This window comes from Salvelinus namaycush, chromosome 2 (genome assembly GCF_016432855.1).
Source record: "Salvelinus namaycush isolate Seneca chromosome 2, SaNama_1.0, whole genome shotgun sequence".
NCBI lineage: Eukaryota > Metazoa > Chordata > Actinopteri > Salmoniformes > Salmonidae > Salvelinus > Salvelinus namaycush.
The window spans coordinates 31,606,143-31,625,450 of NC_052308.1; the positions used below are offsets into that span (position 1 = coordinate 31,606,143).

General features: G+C 43.1%; 1 protein-coding gene across 4 annotated transcripts; it reads right to left on the reverse strand.

Annotated features, from left to right (window-relative positions):
* Positions 1–1,489: 1,489 nt before the first annotated feature.
* LOC120061458 (RNA-binding protein 5-like) lies at positions 1,490–14,571 on the reverse strand. 4 transcript variants are annotated; one of them, XM_039011291.1, is made up of 25 exons: positions 14,333–14,571; positions 13,883–13,939; positions 10,975–11,143; positions 10,659–10,806; positions 10,397–10,466; positions 9,068–9,141; positions 8,036–8,119; positions 7,800–7,860; positions 7,548–7,619; positions 7,300–7,460; positions 7,093–7,190; positions 6,854–6,941; positions 6,685–6,753; positions 6,459–6,534; positions 6,237–6,340; positions 5,976–6,111; positions 5,769–5,860; positions 4,130–4,324; positions 3,874–4,026; positions 3,457–3,537; positions 3,046–3,240; positions 2,727–2,801; positions 2,509–2,612; positions 2,214–2,343; positions 1,490–1,977 (listed from the first exon to the last, which is right to left on the reverse strand). In XM_039011291.1, exons 3-25 carry the CDS (start codon positions 11,112–11,114, stop codon positions 1,852–1,854), a joined length of 2,532 nt encoding a protein of 843 aa, XP_038867219.1. In that variant the 5' UTR covers positions 11,115–11,143; positions 13,883–13,939; positions 14,333–14,571; the 3' UTR covers positions 1,490–1,851. The 4 variants fall into 4 exon arrangements, with proteins under 4 accessions (XP_038867219.1, XP_038867209.1, XP_038867226.1 ...); XM_039011281.1 differs by having other exon boundaries at positions 10,659–10,811; positions 14,333–14,570; XM_039011298.1 differs by lacking the exons at positions 10,397–10,466; positions 10,659–10,806; positions 10,975–11,143; positions 13,883–13,939; positions 14,333–14,571 and adding an exon at positions 9,416–10,191.
* Positions 14,572–19,308: the final 4,737 nt, after the last annotated feature.

The window sequence follows — 19,308 nt, forward strand, 5'->3', positions numbered from 1 at the left end:
AACTAAAAATATTTGGCATGGGTCCTGAGATCCTCAAAAGGTTCTACAGCTGCAACATCGAGAGCATCCTGACCGGTTGCATCACTGCCTGGTACGGCAATTGCTTGGCCTCCGACCGCAAGGCACTTCAGAGGGTAGTGCGTACGGCCCAGTACATCACTGGGGCAAAGCTGCCTGCCATCCAGGACCTCTACACCAGGCGGTGTCAGAGGAAGGCCCTATAAATTGTCAAAGACCCCAGCCACCCCAGTCATAGGCTGTTCTCTTTACTACCACGTGGCAAGCGGTACCGGAGTGTCAAGTCTAGGACAAAAAGGCTTCTCAACAGTTTTTACCCCCAAGCCATAAGACTCCTGAACAGGTAACCAAATGGTTACCTGGACTATTTGCATTGTGTGCCCCCCCCCCAACCCATCTTTTACGCTGCTGCTACTCTCTGTTTATCTTACATGCATAGTCACTTTAACTATACATTCATGTACATACTACCTAAATTGGCCCGACCAACCAGTGCTCCCGCACATTGGCTAACCGGGCTATCTACATTGTGTCCCACCACCCGCCAACCCCTCTTTTTACGCTTCTGCTACTCTCTGTTCATCATATATCCAGTCACTTTAACAATACCTACATGTACATACTACCTCAATAAGCCTGACTAACAGGTGTCTGTATGTAGCCTCAACTCTTTTTTCAAATGTCTTTTTACTGTTTTATTTCTTTACTTAGCTACCTACACACACACACACACACACCTTTTTTCCCCGCACCATTGGTTAGAGCCTGTAAGTAAGCAATTCACTGTATTCGGCGCACGTGACAAATAAACTTTGATTTGAACATCCGTCTCCTCTGACATCAGGAGCCTGTTGGAAAAAGGGCTAAATTATATGCTTTATTAAAGACCAGCATTGCTCTTCCACTACTCTCCATAGACTTCATAATCATGTGCATTCCACACCTGTTCATTGGAACCTCTATATATGGTAATCCAAAACCACAAAATCAGATACTTCTAACTCTAAACAGGTTACAGTAATATCAAACATTCCTTGCAAGAGTTTACCTTTAGTCAGAACATAACCATAAAGCACAATTTGTCAAAACCCAATAGATTTGATGGTGGAATCATACCTGTTCTGGTGGATACACTCAAGCCAGGTGAGAAGTAGTAGTGAAGGGTAACATTGAGGTTCAAGGATCCAGCGAACTGTCCCAGGAGGAGCAGTTCAGCAATGTCCAGTGAGTCAGACAGGCTATGGGGAGGGGCAGCCCTCATCACAGTACTCCTAAAAACGAAAACTTCCTTATCAAATCATAGTGCCTCTGTCGCTACACTGAGTGAACAATTGAAAACTTCAGCACATATGAGAAAGATTGAGACTATGGCAACAATACTGTACCTTGAAGCACATGATCTGATTCTGTGAACCCTCATACATGTAATTAAAAAAGTATTCTAAAATTTGAAAAAGCAGATGGAGGCACGTAAACACAAAAGTCAAGTTTAATTCTGATCTCTCTCTCAGACAAACAACCACAGAGGAGCTTAGCACAGACACATTTGTATTCCATACAAAATTACAAACTGTACAGAATGCTATTGACAGCATTTTATATGGAAGAAAAAGTCAAAAGAAAGCTTTTTTTACGAAATAAAAAAATACATTAAATAGAAGAACTAGCTTGGCCTGTGAAATGCCCAATATCTTCATTATTTATAGCTGTTGTACAAGGCCACAGAGGTCATAAATAACACATTGTTCCTCTTGTTCTTGTCATTTTCACAGTGGTGAGGATAATAGGCAGGTAACAGGGATTGAGGATGGAGTGGATGGCTGTAATATTTGTTCACTCAATCTCAGTGAAGCGTGCAAACATGGCTTTGCGCACGGCGTCCTTGTAGGTGTCTGATGCGGAGAGTTCGTAGTTGCTTCCCTTGATGCCCAGGCCTGTGCCCTTGGTTCGTAATGAGGCCTGTGGGGAGAGGGCAAGAAGACGCTTATCAAAACAGACAGATTGAGCTCAGGTACCCCCTTAGGTACACCTGCTAATTGGCCACACATATACAAACTCAACACACCGCCATGCACCAACCTGATCTGTCAGGAAATAGCCCAGTGACAAGAACCTACAGGCCATTTAAGCACTCTGCACTAACTCACTGCAGATGAAAAAGGCCTCTAATTTCTCATTTTGGCTGCATAACTCACAGAGATAGGTGCAGTGATGCCCTGCTGGTTGCGGCCCAGGCCCTTGCCCTCCTGCCAGCCCATGGCCTGCAGCATCTTGTTCCCAATGTTGTCACTGGTCAGACCGTCTTTGGTGGGCTGCTCGTAGTTCCTGTGTGTCAGGTGGTTGATGAGAGGTGAATTAATCAAACGGTATTAGTAAAATGTAATAAATGTATTTCTGGTTCGTTGAATTGATCAAGGATGTAGTTGGACAATAACATTCTCGTAACGTGAGACCCTCAGCTTTAGAGATAGGATTGGTTGAAGCCCTTACACTGTGGGGGCAGGAGGCTGATAGAATTTCTTCTTCTTGGGTGCTGGTGGTTCGGGAACACCATACTTATCCCTTCTCTCAGCAGCTCTGTCTCTGTACTTCAGCTACACAGAATCATGTCAACAAAACACAAATTATAATCATTGGTGTCATTGAAGATCTCGGCTTTCTATAAATGTTCCTGTGAATGTCAAAAATCTTCAAAGAGTAAAGCCTACCTCCATCTCTTTTCTCTCCAACTCTTCCAGCTGGGCCTCAGATAGTTTGGATCTTCTGTGAATTTCCAAGTTTTGCTAAGACAATAAAGCAAAAAAAAAAAAAAAAAGGTTAATATTCCCCGGGAACTATGCAATTCACACATTTAAATGGCACGACTAGTCTTGGCATGACAGTTCAAAAGAATGTGTGTTCTCACCTTGCTTATGCTAAAAGGCAACTGCACACCCTCAGCAGATGGCAGGGCCAAAAATAACTCAAAATATTTCCCTCCACCCAGACTCAGAGATTAAAGTGCCATTCTGCTGCTTGCCATCCTACCTTGTGCAGGTCTGAGAGCTGCTGGTGACGCAGCAGGGCGTCTTTGCCGGGGAACTGCCTGAGACAGAGCAAGCAGGCCATCTTCTTCCAGTCTGTCAGCTTGTCTGACCCCTCATCACCCACACCTCCACTCTCTGGGTTGGCTGCCTCCTCTGAGTCACTGTCCCCACCAATGTAGGCTGCCACCAGGCCACTCTGCAACACACACACAAACCTTTTACTATGAAGTGAGAACCATGCCCCACAAGCCACTGGAGAAGTGAGGACCGTGTTTTCCAATAGGGATAGATACAAAGTGACTCCACATCTCACCACCAGATGGCCCAAAAACACTAATAATCCAAGCTGCTATTGTCTTTCTCTGTAGTCTAACAGTAGTGTTTCACAGTGCTATCTCAGCTTCATCCTTACCTTGGCTACTGGGGTTTCCGGTTCTCCACTCTTCAGCAGCTCATTCATCACCACCGGCTGGGTCTCAAACCCTGCCCCATGCTGGAGGAGCAAAACACTAAATCAGACACTTGCATTTACATTTTAGTCATTTAGCAGACACTCTTATTCAGAGTGACTTACAGGAGCAATTAGGGTTAAGTTCCTTGCTCAAGGGCACTGATAGTTCTCACCTTGTCGGCTCAGGGATTCGAACGAGCGACCTTTCTGGTTACTGGCCCTACACTCTAACCGCTAGGCTACCTGCCACCCATTGACATGACACCAAACAGTTCATAATCCTTTAATTGAGATAGGTATCACAGTACCACAGCTGTGACATGATTTAAGAGCCAGCTACAGTATATTGACTCAACAGAGGGTTATAATCATGAGTACCTTTTTCTCAAAGAGGGTAGAGAAGCCTGCATCGGCAGCGGCAGCCTCTCTCCGGTCCTCATCCCTGCCCTGCCCCAGGCCCTGCAAGCTGCTCTTGATGCTCTCCTTCTGCTTGTTTAGGCTCTTGGCCCATCGCTCCATGTCTTTGGCTATCTGAAATGGGAGACAACAGAGTTACTAACATATCTCACTATATGCACTAGTGCTTCAGTAAGGGACTTCCCATGCTCGCAAGAGGTGCTTGTCTGCCTGTTACCTGCTGGGCAGACTTGCTTTTGGGCTTGTCCTTCTTCTCCTTGGACTCTGTGCTGGACGAGGCTGCTGAGGAGGCGGAAGCCTGTTCGGAGCTGGAGTCTGCTGCTGCTGCTGTTGTTTCTGCTGCTGCGGGGATGTAGGTCTGTGTCTCACTGTCCCAGTACAGGTATTGCTGGGTCTGGGAGTTGAAGTAGTACTACACAGAAATTTAAAATACATAATGTATAATAATAATGACACATTAATCATGATCAAGTCTCTGATAGAGAGGAAGTCTATAGGGGTGAGAGAGTAGTTAAACTGTCTTCAGAAAGTATTCAAAGTGGAATTAAGTTTTCAGAAATGTTAACAAATTCCCAAAAAATGAAAAGCTGATATGTCTTCAGTCAATAAGTATTCAACCCCTTTATTATGGCAAGCCTAAATAAGTTCAGAAGTAAAAATGTACTTAATAAGTCACATAATAAGTTGCATGGACTCACCCTGTGTGCAATAATAGCGTTTAACATGATTTTTGAATGACTACCTCATCTCTGTACCCAACACATACAATTATCTGTAAAGTCCCTCAGTTGAGCAGTGAATTTCAAACACAGATTCAACCATAAAGACCAGGAAGGTTTTCCAATGCCTCGCAAAGGGCACCTATTGGTAGATGGCTAAACATTTAAAAAAGCAGACATTGAATGTCCTTTCAAGCATGGTGAAATTATTAATTACACTATAATTAAAAAATTGTATTACACTATAAATACACCCATCACTACAAAGATAAAGAAGTCCTTCTTAAGTCAGTTGCCCGAGAGGAAAGAAACAATCCCAGGGATTTCACTATGAGGCCAATGGTGACTTTAAAACAGTTAGAGTTAAATGGCTGTGATAAGGCACTCAAGTAACACTGCAAAAAAATACAAAGCGTTATGGTTGGGGAAAATCCAAAACAGCACATCACTGAGTACCACCAGTCATATTTTCAAGCATGGTGGTGGCTGCATCATGTTATGGGTATGCTTGTCATCTGCAAGGACTAGGGAATTTTTTGGGGGGATAAAAAGAAACGGAACAGAGCTCAGCACAAGCAAAATCCTAGAGGAAAACCTGGTTCAGTCTGCTTTGCAACAGACACAGGGAGATTAATTCACCTTTCAGCAGGACAATAAACTAAAACACAAGGCCAAACCTACATTGGAGTTGCTTACCAAGACAACATTGAATGTTCCTGAGTGGCCTAGTTAGTTTTGACTTAAAATCATCTTGAAAATCTTTAGCAAGACTTGAAATGGCTGTCTAGCAATGATCAACAAACAACTTGACAAAGCTTGAAGAATTGTAAAAATAATAATGTGCAAATCCAGGTGTGCTAAGCTCTTTGAGACTTACCCAGAAAGACTCAGCTGTAATCGCTGCCAAAGGTGATTCTAACATGTATTGCCTCAGGGGTGTGAATACTTTCTGTATTTAATTTTCAATACATTTGCAAACCTTTCTAAAATCATGTTTTCACTTGGTCATTATGGGGTATTGTTTGTTGATGGTTGAGAATGTGTATATTTTTTTAAATCCATTTTGAATTCAGGCTGTAACACAAAATGTGGAATAAGACAAAAGATATGAATACTTTTCGAAGGCACTATACATACCTGGCTGTTAGGGTCGTAGTACAGACCAGTCTGTGGATCGTAGTAGTACCCAGATGACTCATCATATTGGTAAGCGGAGGTGTCAGGAACAACTGGTTAAAAGCAACAGCAGATACATTGTATTGAATGACCTTCAGGTATTCAATGTATGGCAATGACGTTCAAACTAAATAAAGAATGGAAATCCAATATGGAGTCCCTTCTTACCAGATGTGCTGTCAGAGAAAGTGGCAGCTCCAGGGGAGGCTGCCAAAGCGGCTGCTGCTGTTCTCAGTGAAGAGTTGGCAACTCTGGAACTGGTAGCCTGTGGTGGCACATCAATCTGCCCAACTAGTTGGTGCGCCTGTGGGTGGGAAAACAACAGCACCACATGTTCAACTGCTGCACTCATCCGTATTGACAACACCCAATTGAGCAGCATGTGTGTAACAAGCATCATGAATGTTGATGTGAGCCCTTAAGCGCTACCTGTATGGTAGGCTGGCTGAGGAGGTGATGTTGGTAGACCTGTGTGGTCTGGGAAACAACCACACCTGCTGCTGTAGGGACCAGGGCCTTCACTCCTGGTGCAGCTGCCATTAAAATACACAAACCATGATTAAAGTCATAATATAAACCAGACAGTCTGAGTCACTAGTTGTAGTGTTAAGACGCACTGTGAAGTAGACGTCGGTCTATTTGGATTCTCACCTCCTAATATTCCGTCTCCAGGAGCAGGATCCAACACAGCAGGCTGCTGAGGCCACGACAGATAATCCTGCCCATACTGAAAGACAAATATTATACATGTTGCTTAAAACTATCTTTAAAGTTAAATTTACTGACTATCTCTCCCTGATGCACAGCTTCAGGTTTAAAGAGCATCCCCCACTTGGTGTGGAACGATGAGTTGAGTTGGCCTCCAAAGAGTACTGACCTGTGTGTGCTGTGCACAGCCCTCCTGCAGGGAACCATAGTCTGTGGTAGCACCCAGGGCCTGCTTTGGCTGAAAGAGACCAAGGCATGAGAACATAGAGTGGTGGGACCACAACTACATGATTTAGATAAAGTGACATGAGGTGCAGAGGGAGTAGTCATGGTGATACCTGGCTGGAGGACCACTGAGCAGCAGCAATGGCTGTGCTGGCAACAGAGAAGGCACTGACTCTGTTCCCATCTGGCATCAGCAGGTCTCTGTCGGGGAAACACAAAGAGATGAGATCTGGATTTTGGTGTGGGAGGATGCATGTTTAATCTTCTTATTCCTATGGTGCTTCCCTATAACTGTGTACGGAGTGAGTATGTGGTGTATTGTTTGGTAAAGGGAGACAGAGTCATGACTCACTTCCTGGCACTCTTCGCATAATCCACCCCAATAGTCTTCCCATCCAGCTTCAGAGGGGGCTGCAGGCCCTGGAGGATTGTCAGGAGCTGGGAAGCCTCCTACACAGGAATAATAATAAGGATTGCAGACATACTGTCAACATGAGACCTAACTTAGCCTATCATATTACAATGACAATGTGCATTATTCTGATGACAACACGCATACCAGTGGAGAGGAGAGCTGTACAAAGGCAAAGCCTCTGTTCTGTCCTGTCTGTTTGTCCTTGATCAGACGGATGTTGCCCGGAGACAGGATGGCGTAGGGAGCCAGGGTCGTCATGATGGCCTCAACGCTGGAGAGGGGAGCGATGTTCCTCAAGATGATTGCTGTCAAGAAAATAAGAGAATGTTCCTACTCTTCCTATCAATAGCCACACACAAAGGCACACAGAATGATTAGAAGATGGTACTCACTGTCACCACAGTAGTCTCCAGCTTGCTTAGGCTCTAAGTTCCGGTCACTGGGGCCAGCAGACTCTGACCCCTCTGTTTAAAACACAATAGCAAAGTAGTTCTATCAAGGCCCACCCAGCAACTATGATATCACCTGGGATTGGCCACTGGACTTTCACATCAAGGGTCTAGAATGTGATACTTGATAATCACTGGTCTCTTTTGCTGAGCCATCCACATTGGGAATGCAAGTATGAACACAGGGCTACTTACCTACTTTGACTGCTCCACATCTGAAGCACCTCAGCCTCTTCCGGAAATTGTACAGACCGCACTGCAAGCAACCGGTTACATTGAATTCAACTGAGTGAAAACAACTTAAACGACAAAACAGTGTATCTAGAAACATTGATAGAAACTATGAGTGAAACCATTTGGCAACACAAAACAGAGAAGGGATTTGGTCTGTGGAATAGAAAACATGGAGGTGGAGAAGAGGGGATACGTACAGCATTGCAGAGCCAGTTTTCAAATGTGTGTCTCCGGTTGCTGTAGTGCATAGCCACACACTTTCCCTGGATCATCAGCTTATTCTGTAAGATCAAAAGCCACCAGTTATTTTTGCTTCCTCAACTCCTAGCCACACAGTCAGGTGAGATTCTCATACTATCACACCCCATGAGCGAGCACAGCCGGGAAGGGAAAGAGTTGCTAGAGTCACACTCGCTTAGGTACAACCCCTCAGAGAACACAGGGGTGAGTAGATCAGACAGAGACACACACACAGAGAGACAGAGAGAGACAGAGAGAGAGAGAGAGAGAAGAGAGAAGAGAGGAGAGAGAAGTGCATGTGCTGGGTAGGATTCTAGCAGTGTGTCGGACCGGAGTGCTACCAGCCCGTCCTTGGCCCATTCCCTCGTCTTCGGTTTGAAAGGTGGAGGATGTGTAATGGGCCAAGAGACTGAGCTGGAGCAAAGTGTGCTATGTGGAACCCTGCCCTGGGGGCAGCCATATCAAAACATGGCTATGTGAGACACCCAGAACCAAAGAGCGCCTAAACTCTCAAAGTAAAATCCTTATTTTCTTAAAATATACACTTATTTAGCTACACAACAGCACACACAAAATGAGCTACCTCCTCTTTTGATTGCTTAAATCCAGTCTTCATTCCAAATGTTAAAAATGTATAAGTTGACACTTTGTATGGTGAGCTTCAGAGGGTCCAATGCTAATCTTGCACATTTTTATTGTACAGGAATTATTGTATAGACAATTTTTTTCTGTCTAACCTGTTTAAACTAGAATTTCTGTTAGAATAATCCATCTAGTTCATTATATTATAAAGACAACTTAAAGAAAGAAATCAGATTCATATAGCAAAAGCGTTGGTGCTGTCCTTTGTCTATGCAGGACCCTCAGCTCTCAGCAAATGGTCACTTATACAGCAAATTTCTCAAAGGTCAGTCTCTCAAGACATCTGTTTGTTATTTTGGGCTCTGATCTCCAAGACAAAATCTAGACTTGGCGATTGTTGAAGCAACCTGATTGGTCTCCATCCATCGGGTAGCATCTTGCAAGTGATAAAACTCCACGAAGGCGAAACCTCTGCTTATACCTAGAGACAGCATTCAAATATAGACGGGAGTTGTGTTAGTCAGAGTGCTTTGGCACAACATTCAAACTCTGTCACAGTCTGCTTCACAACCCATTACAAGTGAAACAGTGGGAGATTTATTTTGAAGAGGGTAGGGGAGGGGTAACCTTTCCCATAGCATGAAAGCCTTTAGATGACAGTGCTTGGACCGCACTTGAATGATTGCCACGCAAAGATGATACGATAAAATGTGAAGTGTAAAAAAAAAAAAACAGAGACAAGTACACCCACTTACCAAAGGGGTATCCTACGAAGCACATTTGAGAAGTTAGCGAGGTAACTTTGGTCAACTCGGAGTTCAACTTGGGATAACCAGTCACACGAAAATGGCTCACCTTTTAGCAAGGTAAATTACTATGGCAACGAATCCTTCAGAACTATCCTGCTCCGGGGCAGGCTAACTCCACTTACCCTGAATGAAATGACAGAGCAGAGAGTTGAGGACCAGTGAAATCAGATTCCCTCTTGCAAAGATTGCTTCATCATCCCCTTCATTAGGAAGACGACGGAGTCAATATTTTATTAATCACATTTTTTTGTGTTAAAATATCACATTACACATTTTTTTATGACAGAATGCATTTTAAACTTCACGCAATGTAAAACATTTGTATGACTTAATAAATAAAACATATCGATATGAGTGAGGAAAAAGGGTGCTTGTGCATTGATAAGCACACCAAAGACAGCATTAATGATAAGTAATAAAATAAAGATGGCACTTCTAAAAGTATATTTCACACCATAGCCTGCTGAATTTGCAAGATAACTTTTTTCATTTTGAGTTCGGCACAAATGAAAATGTGGCACTGACTCACCCATGGATTGATGCTTCAGCATCGTCTCAATGAAAAGTTTGTAGCCATGTGCGACATGCACACACAGTTAAAAGCCTGCTAGAGTTCGCGTCAGACGGACAAGCAATATCCACTGTCGTAGTACGGATGAAGACTGAGCTGGAATGTGAAGCAAACTGAAGCTGGTCAGCTTTATAAAAACCCTGAGTAGATCTAGCTTGCTTCGAAGGATACCCTTATGGTCTCAATCTCATCTAGAAATAAAAACAATCCACAAAACAAAAGACCCACTGGTGTAGGTGTGGTGAAGGTTCCTTTGCTATGGCAAATATGATTGATATTGGAGGCAAGGTGGCGTGTGTGGGGTGGTAGTGTGTGTGGAGCCGAATCAACCTGAGGCTCCAGACAACAACTCTCACCTGTCCTCTTCTTCATCAGCCGGATGTCCACAGGCTGGGGTCCCTGCAGCTGCTCAAGAGCAGCCTGGATCTGAAACACAGGAGGGGAACATTCAGTGGGCCACGGTTCACTATATTCAAGAGAGGTCACAATCCACAATGTATGTTTCCTATTATACACATCAATACTGCATATGGCATGCTAGCCTCTATACGGCAGCTCTGTGAAGCATGTATTATCAGTAGTTATATCAACGTGTAGTTAGGAATAAAGAGGACCTACAGCTTCCTCTGTGACGTAGAGGGACAGGCCCCGGAGCATGATGGTCTTGCTCTCCTCCTGCCCCAGCTCCATCTTATAATCCTGCTCTTGATAATCACCATCAGACTGATAGCCATCTTCAGACCTGTCACTGTTGTGGCGCTTTCGCCTTCTCTACAAGAAGAACACAGTTGTTAACTGAAAAGGGCAAGCAACATTACATCAGAGAACAACAGCTCTTCATTGCAAACAGCCCAGTAAAGAACATGTTTTTGATGAATGCATGCCCAAGGTCAATGAGATCCCCATGACCGTAACTTGATTCCTCGAGTCTCACCTCAGGGCCGTCTCGGTCTCTGCGCTCATCAAAACGGTCAGTGTGTCTCTCGTCACTCCAGCGCTGGTCATAATCCCTATCTGGCTCTCTGTCCCGTCTTTCACGCCACTCTGGATCATCTCGCCCCCAGTCTGACGCATACCTCCCACTACGCTCACTTCGCCCAAACCTCAGAACATAAACACACAAGGTAACATTATTCACATGACATATTCAGCTAATGCATTCCTAGCTCAATAATGGACTAAAGGAGCCAAACGTTACTCCTTATAGTCCAAGGACCTTACATGTTCTGTTTAGAGGTGAATTGGCTCTGGAAGCCAAAACAGCCAAATACTCCAACTAAACGTGAATCGATTCTCAATTGCACTACGGTTCTAGCAACATAAAGCTCTGTACTTTCATACCAAAATAATTTGACAAATGCTAAATATTCACTTACTGTTCACTGTTTTAATACAATTGCAGAAACTATTTTTCCAGTGACAACACAGGTGTTCGTAGACGCAGGTAGCTAATTAGCACAGGTACGCCTCTGTCTTCCGTCTATTTACAAGCCCTGTAACATGGAAATATGGCCGTGTGGGAACCCTAACCCTATAAAATGTGTGTGGCAATTTAACCTTTGATTTCTTGCTGATATGAAAGATACTTTCCTTATGTTTCCAAAACCATACTGCAAGCGATGTGTTTTAATGTACAGAATTAGCGTCAGGCCTCTTAAAGCTGCAATATGTAACATTTTGGGCGACCCGACCGAATTCACAATGAGTTATAGATATGTCAGTCTCATTGAAAGCAAGTCTAAGAAGCGATAGATATGTTCTGTGCGTGCTATTTCTATGCTTCCGGTTCTTATGTTTCGTTTTTGCATCTTTTACTTTCGGTTTTGTACACCAGCTGAAAATACAATATTTTTGGTTATTTTAAAGATATTTCACAGCGGTTTAGATTGTACAATTATTGTACAATTATTATACATTGCCTCTTTTGTCACAAACTGTAATTAGGCGAACTAATCGAATTTTAGCAACCAGGAAATGGCAGAGCCTTTCTGCATATTGCACCTTTAACAAATCACCCCCGGACAGAAGACACTATTGTCAATAGGCGCTAAAGGTACTTTGCATCTATGAATGGGGTAATGCATTCCTAGAAAATCCTGTTTGTCAGAAGAGTGCATTGCATCCAGACATTCAGGGGGTAGCTACCACACATCACCTTTTTCTTTTCCTACACTCTTTGCTTTTGCCAGAAGATAACGACCCTGCCGTTACACTTGTTTACACTGAGCTGCACTGGGGTCGGAACACACAATCATAGCTCACTTTTACATGCACACTACAGAGTATGGCATTAGTCATGTAAACATCGTACTTTGTTTCTCTTAAATCGGCGTAAGATCATAATCGAGGTAAGCATACGCCAATTAAAACACCTGGTTTTCTGAGCAATCTCAAATTATTAGGAAATGTAAACAGCTTAAATTGGCGTTCCACCTGTGTATTTGATCTGAGCACGTGCCAGCACCGGGTAGCGCAAGCCTCCCTCTTATGCGCGAGTTAAATATGCATCTTATATATAGTTTACACATACAAACTTTATATGTCCGAACTCAGAATCAAATTGTCTTTGCAAAAATAACAGTCACCGTAGTAGAACATTTATTTTGTTTGCGGATTTTCTGCATTTATCAAAAGTCCCATCAGTAGCCTGACTTCAGATGTGTCCATGTAAACAGGATTATTTGGGAAATCGTTCCTCTGGCACTGCATGTAAATATTTTAAATGACAAATTATATACTGAACAAAAATATAAACGCAACATGCTACAGTTCATATGAAGAAATCAGTCAATTGAAATAAATTCATTAGGTCCTAATCTATGAATTTTACATGACTGAATAGAGATATGCATCTGTTGGTCAAAGATAACTTTTTAAAAAATGGGCCTCTGGATCTCATCACAGTATTTCTGTGCATTCAAATTGCCATTGATAAAATGCAATTGTGTTTGCTGTCCGTAGCCTATGCCTGCCCATACCATAACCCCACCACCACGGGGCACTCCGTTAACATCGTTGACATCAGCAAACCGCTCGCCCACACTACGCCATACACATGGTCTGCGGTTGTGAAGCCGGTTGGACATACTGCCACATTCTCTAAAACAACGTTGGAGGCAACTTATGGTAGAGAAATTAACATTCAATTCTCTGACAAGAGCTTTGGTGGAAACTCCTGCAGTCAGCATGCCAATTGCATGCTCCCTCAAAACTTGAGATATCTGTGGCACTGTGTTGTGTGACAAAACTGCACATTTTAGAGTGGCCTTTTATTGTCCCCAGCACAAGGCCCACCTGTGTAATGATCATGTTGTTTAATCAGCTTCTTGATATGCCACACCTGTCCGGTGGATGAATAATCTTGGCAAAGGAGAATTGGGATATTTTATTTCAGCTCATGAAACGAACATTTTAAATGTTGTAGTTCAGTGTATTAACCTGACTATCCACAATAATCACATCATTGTGTGCATGTAACCATAAGCTATAATTACATTAAGAAACCATGGAGCCGGCGTGAAATATGGGTCGGAAAATGTACCTCAATGCAGGGACGGGACATGCCACAGTACTCCTAATTGTACGGTTAAAACTGGCAGTATTTCAATCTTCTCAATGGAGCAGTGTGGATAAAGGTACAACTGAGTACAGTAGCATATCCCATCCCTGCATTGAGGTACGTTTTCCGATCCATATCTCACACTGTGCATGGTGCCTTACTGTAACTATGATTGCGTTCCCGACCCCAATGCAGCTCAGTCTAAACAAACGTAATGGTAGGGTCGGTATCCTCTGGCAATCTTTACTCCTGAGTCAAGCATAAAGATCGGAGAAATTCTCACCTCTTGTCAGCCCCCATGTTTCACTGCTGAACAGCAACAGCCAGGCTTACAAATGAACTGTAGGGATGCAAAATAAATGTTGCATCAATTACTAAACTTGTTGAAATGCCAACAAAAAGTTAAACACTAATTTATTCTAACGTTACTGCTTAAAAACAATGCTAGCTACTAGCTGGCTAACTTGGCTATCTAGCTAGCTATGGATGTAGCAAGCGACACAAGTCTCGGCTAGTACTTACCTAGCTAGTTAAATAGCTAACTATTCAACTAGTTAGCTGGTTAAATTACATGTCTAACTAACTGTTATTTTAGCTAGCTAGGTCTTTGCCAAGTAAACCGATTAAAAATAACGTTAGCTAGGTGAGAGGAATGAACAGTCAAGGATTATCTTGCTAGAACAGATTTACTAGCAGTTGATAGTAATGTAAAAAGAGTAAGTTGAATACTTACCAGTTAAATAAAGTATCAAGGCCTGGCTTTCGTGGCCTGTTTTATAACATTACAAAGAAAATTGTCTCAAAATATATTTCCCTCTGCTTCCTTCTTTAGTTTTGTGCCAGCATACAGCTAACGTTAGCTAGCTAGCTACTGTTGTAAATCCAAAGGAATGGGTAATGGTTAGATGGGATACAGTTTGTCAAAATCCTTATCTAAACGAATTATCCTAACCTACTACGTTAATTCGGTCATGGCAAGAAGGGATATCGAATTTGTCAAAGTGACGTCATAGTACCGTCTGCTCGATTTGCGCCGATATAGCTAGAGTTGCGTTGCCTGAAATCAGGAATAGTATCATATTTATAAACAGGAGAAAAGGAACACATTTGTTATAAACAAAAAGTATAAAGCGTCTGGACAGAATGTAGAGTTTGAATTTAATCAAGGAGAGATATTAATCTAGGTCATTAGTAAACTAGCTAACTAACGCCTTTGCGGTGACTAAGGCGTTATATAGCTAGCTAACGTTAGTGAAGTAGACATACGTGTGTGCTATTAATCGATTTTAGATTATCCGGCAAAAAGGCTATAGAGATTAACTGCTATTCTAATTTGTGTCATTTGTTTAATTTATCAAATCTCGCATCGTGAAAAAAATGTGCACTGGGAACTCAAGTATGTTCCCTATGATGGAACCCTACGCCTGTCAAATGTATTTATAAAGCAACTAGGGCAAGGATAAACATGCGAGTGATAAGAGGGAAACACAAACGGTAATGAAGCTAATGTTTACAACGATGCACAATGAAGGTGATTATGATTGACTGATATTGGGAGGAGGGGATGCCTGTCAGGAAGGGAGAGATAAGAGAAGGTGATAGTTTGAGAAGTGTATGAATGAAATGTTATTTTCGTGTCAAATCGCCAATTGGCAACCCATCCCTTTTGGGATTAATTGACACAAACATTACAATAATTCACGATGGTAATTAAATGATAATTATTCTAACAGTATACTCCTGCATTGCGCATCGCATAAAGAGTGAAAAAATGTAAGGTAAACATCAATACACAATAGTAAATAAGGTTATCCAAACAATAATTATATCAATGGAGCAGGAAAATAATATACACACAGTGTATATACACATACATACAACATATACTGAAAAAAATTAACAAGGCATTTGAACCCAGTCTGGTACAAAGAGAAGATTCATATGGGAGACAAGCCTATACACAATCTAAACTCAGCAAAAAAAGAAACGTCCATTTTTCAGGACCCTGTCTTTCAAAGATAATTCGTAAAAATCCAAATAACTTCACAGATCTTCATTGTAAAGGGTTTCCCATGTTTGTGAACCATAAACAATTAATGAACATGCACCTGTGGAACGGTCGTTAAGATACTAACAGCTTACAGGCGGTAGGCAATTAAGGTCACAGTTATGAAAACTTAGGACACTAAAGAGGCCTTTCTACTGACTGAAAAACACCAAAAGAAAGATGCCCAGGGTCCCTGCTCATCTGTGTGAATGTGCCTTAGGCATGCTACAAGGAGGCATGAGAACTGCAGATGTGGCCAGGGCAATAAATTGCAATGTCTGTACTGTGAGACGCCTAAGACAGCGCTACAGGGAGACAGGCCGGACAGCTGATCATCCTCGCAGTGGCAGACCACGTGTAACAACACCTGCACAGGATCGGTACATCTGAACATCACACCTGCGTTACAGGTACAGGATGGCAACAACTGCCCAAGTTACACCAGGAACGCACAATCCCTCCATCAGTACTCAGACTGTCCGTAATAGGCTGAGAAAGGCTGGACTGAGGGATTGTAGGCCTGTTGTAAGGCAGGTCCTTACCAGACATCACCGGCAACAACGTTGCCTATGGGCACAAACCCACCGTCGCTGGACCAGACAGGACTGCCAAAAAGTGCTCTTCACTGACGAGTCACGGTTTTGTCTCACCAGGGGTGATGGTCGGATTCGTGTTTATCGTCGAAGGAATGAGCGTTACGCCGAGGCCTGTACTCTGGAGCAGGATCGATTTGGAGGTGCAGGGTCACAGCATCATCGGACTGAGCTTGTTGTCATTGCAGTCAATCTCAACGCTGTGCGTTACAGGGAAGACATCCTCCTCCCTCATGTGGTACCCTTCCTGCAGGCTCATCCTGACATGACCCTCCAGCATGACAATGCCACCAGCCATACTGCTCGTTCTGTGCGTGATTTCCTGTAAGACTGGAATGTCAGTGTTCTGCCATAGCCAGCGAAGAGACCGGATCTCAATCCCATTGAGCACGTCTGGGACCTTTTGGAATGGAGGGTGAGGGCTAGGGACATTCCCCCCAGAAATGTCCGGGAACTTGCAAGTGCCTTGGTGAAAGAGTGGAGTAACATCTCACAGCAAGAACTGGCAAATCTGGTGCAGTCCATGAGGGGGAGATGCACTGCAGTACTTAATGCAGCTGGTGGCCACACCAGATACCGACTGATACTTTTGATGTTGACCCCCCCATTTGTTCAGGGACACATTATTCCACTTATGTTAGTTACATGTCTGTGGAACTTGTTCAGTTTATGTCTCAGTTGTTGAATCTTATGTTCATACAAATATTTACAGATGTTAAGTTTCCTGAAAATAAATGCAGTTGACAGTGAGAGGACATTTCTTTTTTTGCTGAGTTTATGTACACACGTGCCATTTACCACATTGAAGCAAAATATTTAAAAAAGAAAAAATTCCAGGCTTTAACTAAATTTTCCACAAATGGAAATACACAATGGACAAAAAAAACTTTACATTTCTCTTCATCACTCAGCCACATTATGCTAGGGTATATGTGGTGTGCTTTCTGGAATAAGAGCAAGCGTATATCGTGGTATAAAGGATAACAGAGGATAAAATTAGTTTCATTCTCTATTTCTTTGAGGTATGTGTTAGAAAGGGACAACAGAAGAGAACCACAAGATGCAGGACTCCTTGTTTCCCCAATATTTAAGAAAACAGATGGCTACAGGGCTGTCTCCTACAGAGCTCTTTTATGTGGAAGAATCAGACTTGGTTTCAGTCTTGTAAATTAAAGTAAGTAACGTTACGTAGCCAAGCATTGGACAAATAATCCTTGTCTGACCATGAATTGTCCATATGGGTAGAAGCCTATCTCCTGTTTCTGTCACATAAGGCAGCTTGAAGTACAAGTAGCCTGTACCCCCTGGACAGGATGCTGATTCCCACTCTCAACTGGGATTCCATACCACTGACTATTATGGGGGCTGTCCCTGGCTTGTTGCACTCCGGTGGCGTTGGACGGGGCCACATTCTCTCGCTCCCCCTGTCCCAGTCTCCAGTGTTTATGCTGCAATAGTATTTATTTGCCTAGGGGCCATAGTCAGCTTGTCTTATCTGATGTAGTGCATTCAGGAAGTATTCAGACCTCTTTACACATTTTGTTACAGCCTTATTCTAAAATGGATTAAAAACAAAAAAGTTTACACACACACCCATAATGACAAAGCAAAAACAAGTTTTTGAAATTTATAAAAAAATACAAAACTTAGCATAAGTATTCAGACCCTTTACTCAGTATTTTGTTGAAGCACCTTTGGCAGCAATTACAGCCTTGAGTCTTCTTGGGTATGACGCTACAAGCTTGGCACACCTGTATTTGGGGAGTTTCTCCCATTCTTCTCTGCAGATCCTATCAAGCTCTGTCAGGTTGGATGGGGAGCGTCGCTGCACAGCTATTTTCAGGTCTCCAGAGATGTTTGATCGGGTTCAAGTCCGGGCTCTGGCTGGGCCACTCAAGGACATTTAGAGACTTGTCCCGAAGCCACTCCTGTGTTGTCTTGGCTGTGTGCTTAGGGTCGTTGCCCTGTTCGAAGGTGAAACTTCGCCCTAGTCCGAAGTCCTGAGTGCTCTGAAGCAGGTTTTCATCAAGGATCTCTCTGTACTTTGCACCGTTCATCTTTCCCTTGATCCTGACTAGTCTCCCAGTCCCTGCTGCTGAAAAACATCCCCACAGCATGATGCTGCCACCACCATGCTTCACCGTAGGGATGGTGTCAGGTTTCCTCCAGACATGACAGTTGGCCAGAGTTCAATATTGGTTTAATCAAACAAGAGAATCTTGTTTCTCATGGTCAGAGTTCTCCATGTGCCTTTTGGCAAACTCCAAGCGGGCTGTCATGTGCCTTTTTACTGAGGAGTGGCTTCTATCTGGCCACTCTACCATAAAGGCATGATTGGTGGAGTGCTGCAGAGATGGTTGTCCTTCTGGAAGGTTCTCCCATCTCCACAGAGGAACTCTGGCGTGCTGTCAGAGTGACCATCGGGTTCTTGGTCACCTCCCTGACCAAGGCCCTTCTCCCCCGATTGCTCAGTCTGGCCGGGTGGCCAGCTCTAGGAGTCTTGGTGGTTCAAACTTCTTCCATTTAAGAATGATGGAGGTCACTGTGTTTTTGGGGACCTTCAATGCCGCAGACATTTTTTGGTACCGTTCCCCATCTCTGAGCTCTACGGACAATTCCTTTGACCTCATGGCTTGGTTTTTGCTCTGACATGTACTGTCAACTGTGGGAACTTATATAGACAGGTGTGTGCCTTTCCAAATCATGTACAATCAATTGAATTTACCACAGGTGGACTCCAATCAAGTTGTAGAAAGATCAAGGATGATCAATGTAAACAGGATGCACCTGAGCTCAATTTCGAGTCTTATAGCAAAGGGTCTGAATACTTATGCAAATACGATATTTTTTTTATAAATTTGCTAAGAATTCTAAACCTGTTTTCACTTTGTCATTATGGGCTATTTTTATTGAATCCATTTTTGAATAAGGCTTTAACTTAACAGTATTTAGCTTAGGTACGAGCATGCTAGGGGGAATGCCTGCCCCTCCACACACACCCTAGCATGCGTGTACCTAAGCTAAATACTGTATATTCCATCTCCCCTTCTTCCTCTTTTGTCTTAAGTC